This window comes from Equus caballus, chromosome 30 (genome assembly GCF_041296265.1).
Source record: "Equus caballus isolate H_3958 breed thoroughbred chromosome 30, TB-T2T, whole genome shotgun sequence".
Classification (NCBI taxonomy): domain Eukaryota; kingdom Metazoa; phylum Chordata; class Mammalia; order Perissodactyla; family Equidae; genus Equus; species Equus caballus.
Window position 1 is genome coordinate 24,910,309 of NC_091713.1, and position 17,896 is coordinate 24,928,204.

Consider the following 17,896-nt stretch of genomic DNA (forward strand, 5'->3'; position numbering starts at 1 on the left):
AGAATATGCCTATAAAATGCACATGAAGCCGCTTCTGTATCTGATATGATACTAGGAGACCTGAGTTTGATTATATACTCATGGACTAAGCTATTGATTGATTAGTCAGGGCAATGAATTATTATCCTCAAACTGCTATTTGCAAGGCTTTTTAACTATCTTAGAAAACAAACTAATGATTCAAGAAAAAGCTTTAAAAATAAATGGGTGCCAAAAGGACGTAATTCACCATCTAAGCAGTTTGGGTTGGGGAGAAGAAAAATATATTAACTTCATCTAGTCCTTGGGGCTTTGTAGCAATAAATATTGATTTAGTATGAAAAATAGCTATCTACTGTAGTTAATAGTGTTAAGGATGCTTTACCTGTTAAAAGAGAGAAAATGCGACAAAATATGAGCCCCAGGGTTATGTTGGCGAGCAGAACCATTGTATGGTAATAGTTTTATTTCATAAAACACCACTCTCCATTGATTTTTTTTTTTTTTTTGGAAAGCAGGTGCAAGTTGCTGAGAAAGCATTTCACACATGTTTCCATTGGTTTACTTTTTGCTCCCAGTGCCACTTTTTTAACATATGGAGGAAAAGATGAAGGATTCCAGCAATGCCAAAATTTTTCTTGCTCATATTTTGAAAAAAAAGAGAGAGAGATACACATACACACAGACATTCAGAGGTGACCATTTTTAGAACATACAACTTTCTCCCAACAGCACCTGAGTACCGAGCCCCGTTTTCGGTGGACAGCAACTTGTCTGTGGTGTGTGTAAACTGGAGCGGCTCTTTCCTTCTGAATGGTCCACTGAAGGAGTTCGTGTTAACCGATGGAGGACAGCGGGTGTACAGTGGCTTTGACACCACCCTCTACATACCAAGGACAGCGGACAAAAGTTAGTGTCTGACCCCCACTTCTCAGTGTGTAAGGAGCCCTGTTCCCCAGCTTTACAGGACGTCCAATCTGAAGGTGACATTGCTCATCATTAAAATGTCTTGGTTTAAGTGGCCCCTTCTTGTGGGAAAGTTACTGCTCAGAGGAAAGAAGATTTTCTTCCCATCTGCTGTCTGATGCATTGCTGTGAGGATGCAGTCCTCGGGAGAGTGCTACCTCTGCGTGACTTGAGTGTCCCCCGGAAGGAACAAGACAGGAGGACAGGTTGTGTCCATAAGAGAAATAGCACCCACAAGTGGTCAGTGAGCATCCTGAAATAATACCCTTTTAGGGCCCTCAGAAATTTTCTTGATGCATCCACAGCTCCAAACAGAGTCCAACCAGGTAGTGACCGTCTCCCACTTGTAAGGACCTGCGTAAGGGCTTTCCTTAACCAACCTCAGCATCTGTTCCCGAAATAACAAACTTTTCCCTCTAAAACTGAGTTCTTTCTTCCTGTTTAATTATATGTCCTGCTTTTGTTTGTCTGTTTTTACATTGAAACAAGAAAAACCTTTGCAAGGTACCAAGTATTTTCTAACGATCAGTGTGGTCACAGGACCAACAGATGTGAAGCCATTTTAGCAATCTGGATTTATACAATGAATTCATTAGTGGGTTTATTTTTAATTTTCTTGAAAACAGTATTTGTTTTGGCTAACAGGTGCAGGTAAACAATGAGCTCCAGCATTGCACTTAGAGCATTTGAAACTTATCAAGGACGTTTTACAACAATTCAGCTACATATTTTTGTGGTCACAGTTCTTGGTCAGCTGGGCAGCTTGTTGTGATGGGAAGATGGTCTGACTGTGGGAGATCTGGGTTCTGCCCCCAGCCAGGCCTCTAATCATCTGTAGGACTTTACAAGAGTTGCTTCCCTCAGGTTCCTGGCTATTGGAAGAGGTATTTAGGGGCCTGGCCCCGTGGCCAAGTGGTTAAGTTCGCGCGCTCCGCTTCCACGGCCCAGGGTTTCACCGGTTTGAATCTTGGGCACTGATGGGGCACCGCCCATCAAGCCATGCTGAGGCAGCGTCCTACATGCCACAACTAGAAGGACCCACAACTAAGAATACACAACTATGTACCGGCGGGCTTTGAGGAGAAAAAGGAAAAATAAAATTAAAAAAAGAAAAAAGAAAGAAAGAGGTATTTAGACCATTTGGTTTCGGAGGTCCCTTTTGAGCTCTCCTGCTTAGTAAGAAACTCTGAGCACTTAGCAAGGGGTACACCAGTAAGTTTTAAAGGAGCAGGTTGAGACCACATGCAGAACAAGATACACTATATGTGTGATCCTTTACTCCTCTGCTAATTCTTTTCCTGGCCCTATAAACTCTAATCTTCTTTAGTTCTCTCACTTCCATATATGCTGTTACAGTCAGGGGCCACATAACGACATCTCAGTCAATGACAACCGCATATATGACGGTGGTCCCATAAAATTGTACCATATAGCCTAGGTGTGTAATAGGCTATCCCATCTAGGTTTGTGTAAGTGCACTCTGTGATGTTCACACTGTGACAAAATCGCCTCACAACACATTTCTCAGAATGTATCCCTATCGCTAAGCAATGCATGACTCTATTACACTAACGATGGTTATTTTTCTTGATAATTTTAAAATTATAAAAAAGTTTGCTTATTAGGGAAAACCTCATAACTTGCTCTGGAATCCTGTTTTCAGACTTTCTCATGCTATGATATGCTAAAAGTTTGCCCACTATTTGTAGGTGTTGAATGACTGACTCATTTATCTTTGGTCCAGCCTTCTTTTTCCAGGTCATCTGCACTACCGAGGAAGGCAGCGTGAAGACACCTTTGGTCCAATATGATACTTCTACGGGATTTGGTAAACATTTCACTCATATTATATTTAGTGTAGCACCTACTTATTTTTCCAAGGAAACATGCATATGTTTGTTTATACATATTTGTGCTAATAGACTGTATAAAAGGAAGTGTGTTAAGTGTTGTAAGAAATTATTTTTTAAGTCCTCGTGGAACCTACATTATGCAGGGAGTCAGGATATATGCTTAGAATGCCAAATCGTTGAATTGTAGATTCAGAGAGATGTGACTATACTACTCTCCTAACCACAAATTCTATCAATAAAGAGCTATGTGACTTTGTTTACCAAAAAGTCAATTTATAAAGGAAGTCAGAAGAAGAGATCAGAGGAGTAAATACTTTAATGTCAATTCACATTGATCATAATGATAATATTCCAGGTTCAGAGCCTAAAAAGGTCAATTTGGGAAATTTTTTTCTTGTAGCCTCCATAAAAGATTATCATTGACTGTTAATACCAAGTAATTTCGCTCTGCAATTTTTACAGAGCATCTTTTAAACTGCGTTCTACTTACAACCTTTGAATCTAACATATTCGATACTCTGCAATTTCAAAGGGCAAGCTAGAGAAATACCAAATCTTTTCCATTATAAGAGAATTGGAGTTGATACTCTATTTTAAATTCTAGTAAGTAATGTTATATCAAATTTGTATGCATATGCATATATATTTGGGGTTTTTTTAAATAAACATGCTCAAAAATTCTGAAACACAGGTGAGCATACATATTATTATCAAGGATAGTTTTGATCTGTAAAAATAATAAAATGTTATTCTATGTTTTCAGACTTTGCATGTTCTGGATGCCATGCAAAATTTCTTAAGACACCTAACAAAATTCCTCCCCCATAGTCTACGTCATTTTATTTAACAGCAGCTGTGGGATAGAGCAGACTTCATTCGGTACTATTTTAGCAACTCCAATGTTTCCACAAGTGGACAGATGGAGGCCTGAGGGACACCGGAACTTACCCAAGAATGCTGTCCCAGTTCATTCCTAAGATGAGAACTTGAACAGCATTTTCCTGCTGTCTCCTGGCCCCGTACTTTTTCCTTAGCGATGGTTCTCAAATTTAACTGTGCATAAGAATCATCTCAGTGGGCTTGTTTATTATATAGTTTCCCAGGCTCGTGGGAGAGATTCAGAATCAGGGGGGCCCAGAATCTACCCTTTAAAGAAGATCTGCCCAATGATTCTAAGGGAGAGGCCAGGACCACACGTTGGGCAAAACCACATAACCTAGATTGATCCACCTTCTCAATCGCGCCTGTCCAGTCTCCTTGGTCAATAGGAAGTGTGTCTTCCCTGGAGGCAGGCAAGTAAGAGGGAGGGATTTACATCAGTTCTAGGTTGGGTTTTTCTTTGCAGTGGAGGCCCAGCCACTAGGCTTCCCTACCCTGACCGTGATCTCCCACTGGAGGAGTGGAGTCCCTTAAAATGAAAGGGGACGTTGAAAAGAAAAAGAAAAAAGGGATAAAGAGTCACCATCCTATCCTGATGTCAAGATTTCATAAAGGGGGAAAACCCTCCTGTTGGTTCATGAATACCAAGTGAGGTTTCCATTGCTGAGAGAAGAAAGACCAATGGTGTAAAGTTATGGAAATTTCCAAGATGTGTTGTCCAACTAATATCCATAGTCACTTCTAATTTGTGTGATAGAACTTTCAAGATCTTTCTGTTCCCTTGCCTGAAGGCAGCCTTCAAGCAAGAAAGTCACGGAGACTTCATTTCTCTCTGACTGTTCTGAGGGCTATTTCCCTTTGAGGCTTCCCCTGGACAGGCAGCCCTGCAATCCCCTGTGTCATCCTGAGCAAGGGGCCCACTGGGCCAATCAGATCAGTTTCAGGAGTTACAGCCCTGTGCCACACACCAAGGGAATTCAGCTTTTGTAGCATATAACCAAGTTTGGTTTGGTTTTGAATCAAGCAACACACATTGGTTCCTTATTAGGGGAATTTCAACATGCTGAAATTGATCAGAACTTTGACTCCAACTCATCATTTTAGAGATGCAGAAGCCTACAGAGGCTAAGGGACTTCTGTAACCACAGAGCTAGCAGAAGTAGAGTTAGGGTTAGTAAAGTAATATCCTTTCTCTCCAAAATTCAGTTTCAATCACCTTCTCTCCCTCCCTCAAACGTTCTCCCCCACATTCTGAACTCTTCCCCTTTGATTCTTTCCCTGAGAAAGTGGGTGTGAAGTGCCACGTCCACCCATCCAGTCCTGGAAGTGCTGCAAAGGGGGAAGATGGTGCAGGGAGTGACTAGGCATTTCCAACTCTGTCTCTTTGTCCTTCTTCCTCTTGGCCAGAAGCATTCGTTCTAGAAGAGCAGCTCTCTGGCTCACCGCTGCATGCCAGCCTGCACTGCCGCTGCGTGGGTCCACAGGCTTCTGAGCTGGCCCTAGCAAGAGGCTGGGTGGAGATGATCTCTGAGACCCTCTCCTGCTCGGGTTGCAGGATTCTACCGCCTTAGGCTGTCCTGCAATGACTGGTATAAGCCTTCCTCCTGCCTGCCCCAGCTCATTGCCACTTTCCCCACATCCACAGACCTGAGAATCTGCTACTCTCCATCCTTCATCCCTAGAAAGCCCTGAGCACAGGGCCTGGCACAGGGGAAATACTCATTAAATGCGAGCTACTTTGTTAGCCTCTTGTACAGAAAATCACATTGACTGAACTCTCGACACTTGCACAAAAATCAAGGGGAAGTGGCCCTATTGCTAAAGGATTGCTTTCCTTGGGAAGCTCTCCAGGGCACTTGAGTGATGACTTGCAGAGCTTTTGCTGTTTAACAGAGAGGCCAGGGTACAAGAAATGTAAGGACAACACATTAACGAGCGCAGGTGGTTGACATCCTAATGGAAAATGGGATTTATGTCTCAAAATCCAGTTTGCATGAAACTTCTCAGGAACAGGGCTGTTGTGTGAGGTGAGGGAAGTCTGGATCCATGACACTGATTGTGCATGCAGGGGGTCTCTGCAGCAATATTAGTAAGGGCTCCAGCCCCCACCAAGACTCCATTGCCCAAGAAAGGACTTTGCTCCAAGGGCACACAGCGCTCATGCAAGTGTTCCTCGAGGTTACTTTGGTAACACCCTTTAAAAATCCTCTCGACCCTTCCCCCTGTCTTTCCCAGGAACCTCTTGGCGAGGTGTCCTAAGCGCTATGGGCTTCTCCTTACAACCCACCAACCCACCGCACCATTTCCCCAGCCTGAACACAAGTGCCAACAAGCGCCATGAGTTGAACTCCTTCAAACTCCCTTCCCATTTATTACCAGACAACAGAGCAAGAGCTCACCAAACTGCCTCCTGAAATGATCTTTCCCTTTTCTGTCCCTGGATTTTGCAGGCCTGGTGCTGACAACTCCTGGAGACAAGAGGGGATCGGGGAGCAAAAGCCCAGAGTTCTACAGCGAGTTATGGTTCATTGTACTAATGGCAATGCTGGGCTTGATCTTGTTGGCCATCTTCCTGTTCCTGCTACTACAAAGAAAAATCCACAAAGAACCATATATCAGAGAGAGACCTCCCTTAGTACCTCTTCCGAAGAGGATGTCTCCATTGAGCGTCTACCCACCGGGGGAGACCCATATGGTATGTCTCTGAAGGCAGGACTCTTTTCTCTCTATCACGGGGCTAGAATCCTTCCTTTTATTTAGAGGGAAATGTTTCCAGAGTCATGGCAGCAAGGACTAGAGGATAGTTATGTTTAATAGAATGGGGGCACCAAGGGAGGCAAACTCTGGAACAGCATCTCAACTTTGGCTGCACATTAGAATCACCTGGTGCCATAAATTGAATGTTTGGTGCCCCCCCCCCCCCCAATTCATATGTTGAATCCTAATCCCAATGAGATGGTATTTGGAGGTGGGGCCTTTGGGAGGTGATTAGGTCATGAGGGTCCCACCGTGAGGAACGGGATTAGGGATCTTATAAAGGAGGTCCCCAGAGAGCTCCCTTGTCCCTTCCTCCACATGAGGGTACACCAAGAAGACCCCCGTCTATGAGGCAGGAAGTGGGCCCCACCAGACACTCAATCCGCTGCCAGCTTGATCTGGAACTTCCCAGCTTCCAGAACTTCAGAAATTTCTATTATTTATAAGCCACCCAGTCTATGGTATTCTGTTAAACTAGCCCCAATGGACTAAGACCCCTGGGAAGCTTTTAAAAATACCATTGCCTGGGCCTTTTCCCAGAAATTCTGATGTCACTGGTCTTGGGGGGGCCTGAGGATTGGTATTCTTTTTTTTTTTCACTCCAAATGTGATTCTCGTGTGCAGCCAGCGGAGAGTATTTCTCAGGGGATGGTGGAGAAGAGTTGGGTATTGACATCACCTGGGGAACTTACAGCTTCTATAACTGTGCAGCTTGGGGAGATTAGCAATAAAAAGGGGGCATGGAGAGGGACTAAAGTGCTGGCAGTGCTCTGTCTGTCCCCAGCAATGACACCCTGGGCCACTGTGGATGGATGGCTCCTCTTGTGCCAGACCACCCACTGCCAAGATAGGAGGTCAGGCAAAGGTCTGAGGTGGAGTCACACTTGAGATGCAGGGGCATCTTTCCACAGAGCCTTCGTTGAAGGGGTAAAAGGTGACTGAAGTCTGTGCTGCATTCCGGTGTGCAGCTGTGTGTCCCTGGAGGAGGAAATGCTGCATTTCTCATTCCCACCAGGCACCTGTCTGCTCCCCAAACTGTGTGCCCAGGAGGATCCCTAAGGGGTCACCTTTTCCCCAGCTTGCACAAAGGTTCGCTCTGAGCTAGCGGCCGCCCTGTGCAGCGAAAATTCTGATCACCAATTCCAGTGCGTGGAGGCGTTTTTCCACACCAACAAGCCATTCTCTGACACCACCCGGGGGTCCTACAATTCAACTCAATTCTGACTCTCTCTACCTGGAGATAGCATCAGATCCCACAGATTAAGGGTTGAGTCCTACAAGACTGCCCCACTCCCCACTTCAGATGACAATCACAAGTCCAGGTTGTCACCTGTGCTTCTGACTGACCAGCCACAGCTAGGAAGTTCCAATGACCCCCTCCTTGGGGTTAATTAATTTGCTAGAGTGGCTCACAGAGCTCAGAGAAACATTTTCCTTACTAGGTTACTGGGTTGTTATAAAAGGATATAACCCGGGAACAGCCAGATGGAAGAGCTGCATAGGGCAAGGCTTGGGGAAAGGGCACAGAGCTTCCATCCCCTCTCTGGGTGCACCACTGTCCCGGAACTTCCATATGTCCACCAACCTGGAAGCTCTCTGAACCCCATTCTTTTGGACTTTTATGGAGGCTTCATTACATAGGCATGATTGAGTAAATCCTTGGCCACTGGCGATCGACTTAATCTCCAGCCCCCCTCCATCTCCAGAGGTTGGGGGGTGGGAATGAAAGTTCCAACCCTCTAATGACTTGGTTGGTTCCCCTGGCAACCAGCCCCCATCTTTTGGTTCTTTCTGAAAGTCACCTCATTAACGTAACGAAGGACACCGTTGTCGCTCTCCTCACCTAGGAAATTCCAAGGGTTTTAGGAGCTCTGTGCCAGAAATGGGGATGAAGACCAAGTATGTATTTCTTATTATAAATCACAATATCACAGCAGCACCAAAATTAAGCAGCAAGCCTGGTCAAACTGCTTACGTCTCAACACTTTAAGAAATAGAGATGAATGAATGATAGCATTGTCTGCCTTCCAGATCTCTTCATTTCTCCAGGACTCAGCAAGGAGCAGTGGTTAAGGCCCTGACAAAGCTGTGTCGTGCCCAAGTAGCAGAAGTGTTAGGGACACGAAAGGGTGGCAGTCCCTCTGAGGCCCATGGCTTGTGGTTGGTGCAGGAAACAGCCATGGGACAGTGACTTGGTGATGGAGAAGCAAAGAAGACGATGCCCTACATCATCTGGTCCTCAGTTTTCGCCAACCACATCTCACTCCACTCTCCATTCTCTCCATCTCTCCCTGAGCTCTTTAAGCTCCTCCCACCAGGTCACGGCTCCCGCTGTTCTCTTGGATGGCTCACACTCTCACTTCATTTAGGTCTCTGCACACATGTCACCTCCCCTTCCACGTAAAATAAAATTCCCTAGCTCCTTAGTCCACTTTTCCTTCTCTGTGGCACTTATCACCCCATGACACCACAGCAGATAGATCTGTTTGACCCCTGGAGTGAATGTAAGCTCCCCAGGGGCAGGGACTCTGTGTGCCATTTGCTGTTGTGCCCCAACACCCAGAACAGTTCCTGGCATATAACAGATATCATCAGATTCTGAGGTAGACTCTGATAGACTTAAACAAAAAGAAGTTTATTTGGGGTTTCTTAGGACTGCAACCTGGGGAAAACACAAATTGAAGTAGCCCCTGAATTGGGTTTGCCCCACTGAAAGGGGGAAGGAAGGTTTTATAGTCGTGGTTAACAAAGGCAAAGATAAAAAAGGGAAAGGATGTCCTTCAACAAATTCCATGTGCAAGGTAATCTCTCAGGTGAGGGTTAGTTGAAACAAGCCATTAAACTTAGGAATGTGGGAGATGACTCTAATAGGAATGAGGTCTCTGTCCCCATGATAATCTTAGCATCCTTGAGAAGACTTGCAGACACCTTTCAGGTTTCTAAAGAGTTCAAGAGTTCATCTTGAGGGAGGAACTTGTTTCTCTCCTCGTCATGGCTGCTCGGCTCCATTTTAATGCCTTAACATGAGAGACTCCATCCTTTTGCAATTCCATGTCGGCACTCCACAAATATTTGCGGAATGAATGGATGTTGAGTGGCCAATTTGAACCACAGGCCGTTTGCTTCTGCTCAGTGTATAGTCATCAGGAGATTCTCCTTGAGGAGCAGACACTTCAAAGTTTTCCCTTGTTGGAGAGTAACATTCTCTCTCTGGGGAAGCCATGTTCTTAGACAAAAGATGTACCACATCTGCAGGGAAGTGCATGGAAGGACCAAGAAGACCAGAGAGATCTGTTTAGTCCGAGAGATCAGCTAAATCAGCCCTTGGGCCTATGGAATGCGTGGAGAAAGCAGACAGGAAATTCCCAGGCACTGCTGGGTGTATCTACTCTGTCACATGGAAAACTTACCCACAGACCCTTAGTGTCCATAACTCATTTCAGGGATCAAACCTCCTGTCCCTTGACCCATTCCTACAGGCAGGCACTTCTGCATCACAATCCCTCATGAGGAGAAATCCAGCTTTGCCCACTTGGTCAACTTCGTGATCAAGAAGCAATCACCTCCTTCCTGTGGGGAAGTCCCTATGGATGGCACCCTTGCTCAGTGTTTTCCTGAATCTTGTTATGCTTCATTTTGTCAAAGTGAGGCCCCTGAACTATCAGTGTCAGCCTCACATTGGAGCAGGACCTGAATCTCTGAGGAAGAAGCCCAAGAAGCTGCCATTTTAACCAGCTCTGGGGGAGTCTATTGTATAGTCAAGTTTCAGAACAGCCATAAATGAATTAAAAATATAATACAATTCCTGTAAGCCATGTGTACAGTCCAATAACCAATAAAAACAGGTGGGGTATTGCATGATTCCTCATACTTATGTGAAGTATCTAAATAGTCAAACTCGGGGCCAGCCCTGTGGTATAGCAGTTAAGTTCATGCACTATGCTTCAGCAGCCCGGGGTTTGCAGGTTCAGATCCAAGGTGTGGACTTAGCACTGCTCATCAAGCCATGCTGTGGTGGCGTCCCACATACAAAATAGAGGAAGACTGGTATAGATGTTAGCTCAAGGCCAATCGTCCTCACACACACACAATATAATAATAATAAAATAAAATAGTTGAACTCATGGAAACAAAGAACAGAATGGTGGTTGATGTGGGCTGGGGGAGGGGGAACAGGAAGTTGTTAATTAAAAGGTATAGTTTGAGTTATGCAGGAGGAAGAAGTTCTAGAGACTGCTGTGCAACATCATACCTATGGCCTACAGTACTACATTGTCACTTAAAAATCTGTTAGGAGGGTGGATCTCATGTTAAGTATTCTTACCACAGTTAACTATTTTACAAAAACACAACACGTGGGGGCTGCTGATTCGACCTTGAGATTCTGACAAGATCGAGGCCAAGCTGCCTTTGGGGCCAGACATGGGGGTCAACTGGGATGAGCAGACAAAAGAATAGAAAGACCCTACTCCTCTACAGCCCTTGCCATCAGGGAAAAGCAGAGGGGCGCCCGACAGATTCACCCTTCCTCAGTGGCCGAGACTGAGTGGGGGTTGAGGAGGGGAAGGAATGGTGGGGGCTGGCTGGCTGCCAGGGGCTCTGGCCTCACCTTCAGCCGTGAGGGCACTCCTGACAGGCCCTGCAGGGTTAGCAGAAGTGGAATTGGGGGTGTGCCAGGGCACCGGACAGTGCCGCCTCCCCGAACCCAGTGAATCCCAATTCACTCCTACCCACCTTGACAAAATGTGCTTGCAAGCCTTCTTCTCTTGCTTTTTAAAACCAATTTTGAAACTAAACTGTTCTCACAAAGTTGGAGATAGGGAAGAATATTAGTGAAGTTCCGTCAAACTGAAGAAAGTATAATTTGCATTAGTAGAGAAAAGGAAGAGCTGTTGTGTCCACAGGCTCCAGAGTCAACGGGAAAGAATCTGAACAGGAGCAAGCTGGAGTCACCTGCTCCATGTCCCAGACTTTCTTTTGACTTGGGTGGGTCAATGAGAGCTACCTTTGTAACACACACACACACACACACACACACACCCATGTACACACACATCCTCATCTGACAAGCTCTGGTTTTGGTGCTCTGTAACTGAGTCCAATGGGTATGAACATGCTATCATTGGAAAAACACAAAGAATTTGGTTTTTATTTCTTGTTGTTTTTTAAAGATTGGCTCTGAGCTAACATCTGTGCCAATCTTCATTTTTTCTTCTTCTTCTCCCCAAAGCCACCCCAATACGTAGTTATATATTCTAGTCGTAGGTCCTTCTGGCTCTGCTATGTGGGACGCCACCTCAGCATGGCCTGATGAGCAGTGCTAGGTCCCCGCCCAGGATCTGAACCAGCAAAACCCTGGGCCACCAAAGCGGAGCGTGCAAACTTAACCACTGGGTCACAGGGCCGGCCCCCAGAATTTGTTTTAAAATGTTGCAAACACTGACTGACGCCTCCCCATTTGTTCTCAGTTTGACTCTGTGGCTGATCTATCTGATGTGTCAAGCAGTGTTACCCTAAAAAGTTACACCATGCACTTCGAGGTACCTCTGCGTGCTGCATGAATGCATGCTCTTTTGCATGGCGTGTTGACTGCACAATGAAAAGCATTGATTGGACCAGCTGCATCAGTTCCCTCGGATGTTTAGAGCAGCTAGACCTTCTCAGGGCATCTTCCAGGTCCTAATCATCGAGTGCCTTTGTCTTTCCGATGTTAATGCCAGACCCGATTTATTTTGGAGGTTGGAATCCTATAACAAGAGGCATGATGTGGGATGAGAAAAGAGGGAGAGAGGAGTCCATTTCCGTACACATATCCAGGAATTTAAAGTGTGAAACAACTGCGCTCACTTAGTGGGCAATCATGAGAGAATATTGGTAACTGTGACATTCTGGGAAAGCAGTGTTCTTAGGAGAGGTGCTCCAGGGTGACACACCTGAAGAGGTTACGTTGTAAACCCACCCTCCCTTGCCCTCACCCCACCACTTTGCAATGCACCAAGCCCTTGTCTACAGGGCACACTAGCACGTGAGCTCTCTGGGCACTAAGAACACGGGCTGTCTAACATGACGATTAGTTTATTTCTCACCCTTACCAAACCAGGGGCCACAGTATTGCAGAGAAGCTAAGTTCTATAGGAGGATATGGAGACAGCGTGCCCTTCATTGACAACGTGTGACACACAATTTTCTGTCTTATTTCAAACCCATTTTCTTTAGACAGTAGTCACCTATAGCCACTGTCTTTTCAGGGATTAGCCGATACCAAAATCCCCCGGTCTGGGACCCCCATGAGTATGAGAAGCAACCAGAGCATCTCTGTACTTCACATCCCAAGTCAGAGCCAAATCAGCCAAACCTATTCGCAGGGCTCTCTACACCGCAGTGTCAGCCAACTCATGGACATTCAAGACAAGAAAGTCTTGATTGATGACTCGCTGTGGGAAACCATCATGGGCCACGATAGTGGACTGGTGAGTAGATTCCCCATCCAGGGCCTTTACTACTCATCCCAGAAGAACACTGGTAAAGGGACGACATGGAGCTTCCTGTACCCCATTGAATGCTACCCCATAGCACTCAGTGCATCCCTCTGACCCTTTACCCCAAGGGTTTTGTAATGACCTGTTTACTAGCGTTACTACAATTGTTTAATGAGCAAGGTAGAAACTTTTTGTTCTTTTAGCACACGATAGATGCTCAAAAAATAAATTCATGAATCAGTGAAGAGACAAACAGGCTATAATTCATTAACTTGGGCAGAAGGTGACTGGAAACCTTGGAACTGGCCTCAAAGAGGGCATAAAGTCAAAGCATCTTTTCATCTTTTTCCTTCTGGTCTTTCTCTCACTAGACTCAATGGTTCCTTTCCAAGCAACTCCAGAAAATGATGATAAATAAAGGTATTACTGTTTATGGACTTCATCTTTCATAATTTCAGTCCAGTGGATACAAATAGTTGACTCTTTGAAAGTTAATCTCATCACTATGTAATATTTGTTAAAAACCCCAAGTGGCCGAAATGAATAAAATCCTAGAGTTGTTACCAAACATCAAACTTCTTCCTTGTGCCAACTACCCAGAAGTCCGCTGGAGAACCCTTCCTTTGGGATGGTTAGATAACAAACAGCCACCTAAGAACCTGGCTCCTCTCTTACCTCCTCTGAGGCAGGATTATTCACCTCCATTTCTTTCAACCCTCTGCTTCTGCTTTCAGACTCATTCACTCATTTCTCTAAGTCCTCACTTTTCCTTCACTAAAAAGTTGATGACTTCCATGAGGCCTTCTTAACTAATGGCACGTAATAAAGCAAGCTTCCTGGCTCCAGGTTCCAAGCACAAAAAAATAAAATAAAATAAAATGCACAGTCCTTCTGGTTTGTTCAGAATGATGATATATGACACGCATTTTAAAATCATGGGTCTGCGTGATGCTGATAGGACTATTGAATTCCATGATTTCATTTCAGATATACAGTTTCTAAATAATTATTCCTATATAGTTATATTAGTTTGAAATGTAAGGAATTGTTAATTGACCATATTTGACAAGGAAAATGACAATGTCACATGGTTGAACATAACTCATTTAGGTCTTAGATGCATGTGTGTCCTGACACAAGGACACACAGCTAGTAAGTATTTTTGTGGAACTGGGATCCTAAGAACACAGTCTGATTGCAGAGCCCCCATTCTTCACTATTATACTTACTGCCGTTTTTACTTGCTTTTGACAGTACTAATAATAGGCAGGATGCAAAACAATTCATTGGCAGCTTTTGAAGATTCAAAAACTTGGCAACATACCTGTTCGTTATAACATTATACTCAACATTACTAACCCTATTCGATCAATACAAATACAGTAAGAGAATGGGACACAATGGAGCACAATAGCTTGCGTTCTGGCTCCCCTGCTTACATTTTGAACTAAATCTTAAAATCTTAGTATCTCCCCACTTTACAGATGAGAAAACTGAGGCTTAGAAAGGTCAAAATACGGCACAATGTAACACTCAAATGACATACATTTTGGATTAGTCTATAGTCCATGCATGCATGTGATGTGATCATTTCAATAAGGTAAACTTGAGGTAAGGTAAACTTGGAGGCAAGGATGGCCTCAAACCACACCTTATAGAGGTGAGCATAGGATATTAGCCTTAAAATACTTACTGAGGACTTTTTACATTAACCTGAGAGAACCACCAGTTGAAGGTGAACTCTCTTGACAGCAAACATCCTAACTAATGATGATTGGCTTATTTTCAGTATGTGGATGAAGAGGACCTGATGAATGCCATCAAGGGTTTCAGCTCTGTGACTAAGGAACACACCACATTCACCGACACCCACCTGTGAAGGATGGAAACCCCCAAGATGTAAAGCCGGGATTCAACTCCACACCCCAGTCCCACCGGGTTATCACTGACGCATCGTAAATGCTAAAACGCCATTGCTTGTTATTCCGTAATCCTTTAAAGAAATGAGGATTGTTTTTGAAATTGTTCCTCCCTAATTGAGGTCTAAGAAACATTATTTCTCTGGTTGTCTGAAATGAGGGGTACTATCTACATGAAAATACTTTTTTTGCCCTACTTATTTTGTGGAAGCTAAAGAGGTGTTTAATTTTCACTTGGCTGTTTGGCAGTGACACCATTGATTAAATGAATAATCTGTGGCAATGTCAAGTTGGCCCACAGTTGTTACAAGTGAAGTTACTAGTTTACAAACTAAGGGAGCCTTCTGAGAGTATGTCACTGCTGCTCCTTGCAGTATCCTGTTTCCATGAAGGTTGACACTATCCTGTAAGGAACAATTCTAATGATCACAACTACAAAATAACTTCCCAACTCCAGGCCAAGCTGAATCACTTGGAGCAAAGCAAACTCTGCATTGAGGCTTCACACTTGGCTGAAGGTCCTACTTCATTACCATGTTTGGGGATAAATAATGACCAAACCTTTTCATAGGCCACCACACGCATTTACAAATAAACGTCTGTTCTTCCATTTATGAGTCTTCTGAAAATCTAAGGACTAAACAGCTCATTTAGATATTTCAGAGAGAAAATGAAGCGTTTCGACAGAAACACCTTCACATATTTGACATAGTTTTGAAACTCCAATCAGTACTTTTCATAAAATGCTGTCCATTCACTGAATCCCCCGGAATATTGACATCTTCAGCTTAGCACATTTCACATGCAAACTGCTACTCTATTTGAAGTATTTCATTAGCAAATGTGGAATTAAAAAAGGAAAAATTTTATTTGTGCTCCTTCCTGCTTTGACATTGTTTAAATTAACATTCATATGTAAACATGAGATTTACATATGCATATATATCATCTGTATATATGACTCTGGACTATATCCCTCCATTTCAGAGAACTACTCAATTCTAGTCCTACAATCACTAAGACCAGATGATATTCAACAGTACCAATTTCTGTGGGTCCAATGTTTGTCATCTGTTCTAGCTACATTGCAAAGTTATTGGTGAAAGTCCTACAGCAAGAAACATTTTTTTTCCCCAAGTCATCAACATAAAATTAAAGGTAATTTTGTTCTTCATGGAAAACAACGTAAGAAAACCTCTCTTCTTCCTTCATTAAGAATGACTCTTCTTCATTCTTAATGAGTCTTCATGACTCCAGGAAGTTACTCTGAATCTATATGTCTCATACACGTTTGCGTGACAATATTTTGCGAATTACATTCAGAGGTAGGTGGATTTTCCCAAAGCTGAGCTGGCCAAAACTTGTAAAATAAAGGATAACCATCCATATTCTGTTTGAAAACTATGAATTACCCAACGTCCAACAGTCAAAGACTGCGGGCTTTGGAGGTACTGAGACTTTGACCAAATCTGTGGCACAGCAACTCCTGAGACTGACCAGCTCCCGGACAAACGTTGCCAACAGTAAGTGTCCAAAGCAGAGAGCAGTATTAAGCAGAAGTCCTGCCCTCTTGTTAGAAGTGCTCTACGCAAAGACATCTGAAATAATTGTGCCCTTTTGGCAGTGGATGTATAAATTATAAGAAACTTTTTTCTCGCCAAAAGTTTTATACTTTCTGAAATGGAAACAGCATTGGCTAATTTAGTTTACTGGTTTTAATTCCCATCTGTTGACCTGGGTGGATCTGTTGTTTAAAGCTGGCACAAAGGAGCCTTTCCAAGGCTGAGATTCTGGATTCACATGAGCTGCTTAAGGCACAGAGAGAAGACTCTTCTCCAGTCACAAACTTGGATCCTTGTCCTTGGTCTACACTTTCGCAAATAGAATTTGCTAGTCACACGTGCATTCAGATTGAGCTCATCCTCATTTTTGAAAAATTAACTAGATACTTTTATCACAGAATAAAATTTGTAAAAGAACACAGAGAATGGCAGGGGGGGTTATATTAAATCACCTCCACTTAATCATCTCATTAGACATTTAGTTATTACATGAATTCACTTAGCTCAATCATTTACATTTTGATCCGGTAGCTCAGAGTGGACAGAAGCCTGTATGGCTTCCAACCAAGAACACCGCCCCCTGAATGCTCTTAACCTGACTCATTTCAGAGAAGCAGCCCAAGATTTTGTTTTGTTAGTTTTAAGTGGTATTGCGTGCCAAGCCTCCATGAAACACCTGGAGAGTGTGATTCAACTGGTCTCGGGTGGGGCTGAGGCATGTGTGTTTAAGCCTCCAGGTGTTCCTAATGTTGAAAAGCAACGTAAAGCAACCTGGAAGAGCTCATGGACAGGAGCAACACACTGTGCCCAGGGACCATACTCCTTGGCCCACCACGTCTCCTTTTCAAACAAGCAGTTCTCTAGGAAGCCCTTTAAATCTGCTCTCACTCTTCTGACTCACGTCTTACCACTTGCAGAGGCCACATTCTCAGCGTAATTTAACAACTACTATGTTTTGTTATTCCTAATATTAACTGCTTATAAGAGTACATAGCTGTTTTTATGAGCTCTATTAAGAATTGTGTTTGTAGGTGATCTATTGTCATTTCCACTAAATGGAAAACCTAAATATGGATCTGTTATGGTACCTTATACCGATCTAAGTCATGTTGGCATCAATGTAATTCAACCTGAACAATCTGTAAATAAAATATAGATCAGGTGGACTAATTCAGTGATAAGGAACTTATTATGTCCCACATGAAGAGTAGTTTATTTCCAATGCACATGATCATGTAAATTAATCTAAAGACGGTTTGCTTAATAAATATTTAAATGTGAACCATGTTTGATTTAATGTATGTATGAAAAAATACTCTAACAGCTATGAGTTGTATTTACAAATTACACACAAATGATGATAAAAGTGAGGCCATTTAAGAAAATAAGATGCTCTGGATAATGTCTTAACCATCAATGCACATTAGAACCAATGTGCTACTTTGTTCAAAACATGAGTCTCGATCACCAGAGACGCAAGTTCAGCAGGTCTAGAGGGAGCC

General features: G+C 43.6%; 1 protein-coding gene across 1 annotated transcript in view; it reads left to right on the forward strand.

Annotated features, from left to right (window-relative positions):
* The window catches only part of USH2A (usherin), a 747,192-nt gene extending 729,516 nt beyond the window's left edge, over positions 1 to 17,676 (forward strand). The window contains exons 68-72 of the mRNA XM_001915645.4: positions 712 to 888; positions 2,690 to 2,773; positions 6,128 to 6,372; positions 12,683 to 12,904; positions 14,703 to 17,676. Coding sequence (XP_001915680.3) covers positions 712 to 888; positions 2,690 to 2,773; positions 6,128 to 6,372; positions 12,683 to 12,904; positions 14,703 to 14,792 — 818 coding nt within the window. The 3' untranslated portion in view covers positions 14,793 to 17,676. The remainder of the gene's footprint in view (positions 1 to 711; positions 889 to 2,689; positions 2,774 to 6,127; positions 6,373 to 12,682; positions 12,905 to 14,702) is intronic.
* Positions 17,677 to 17,896: the final 220 nt, after the last annotated feature.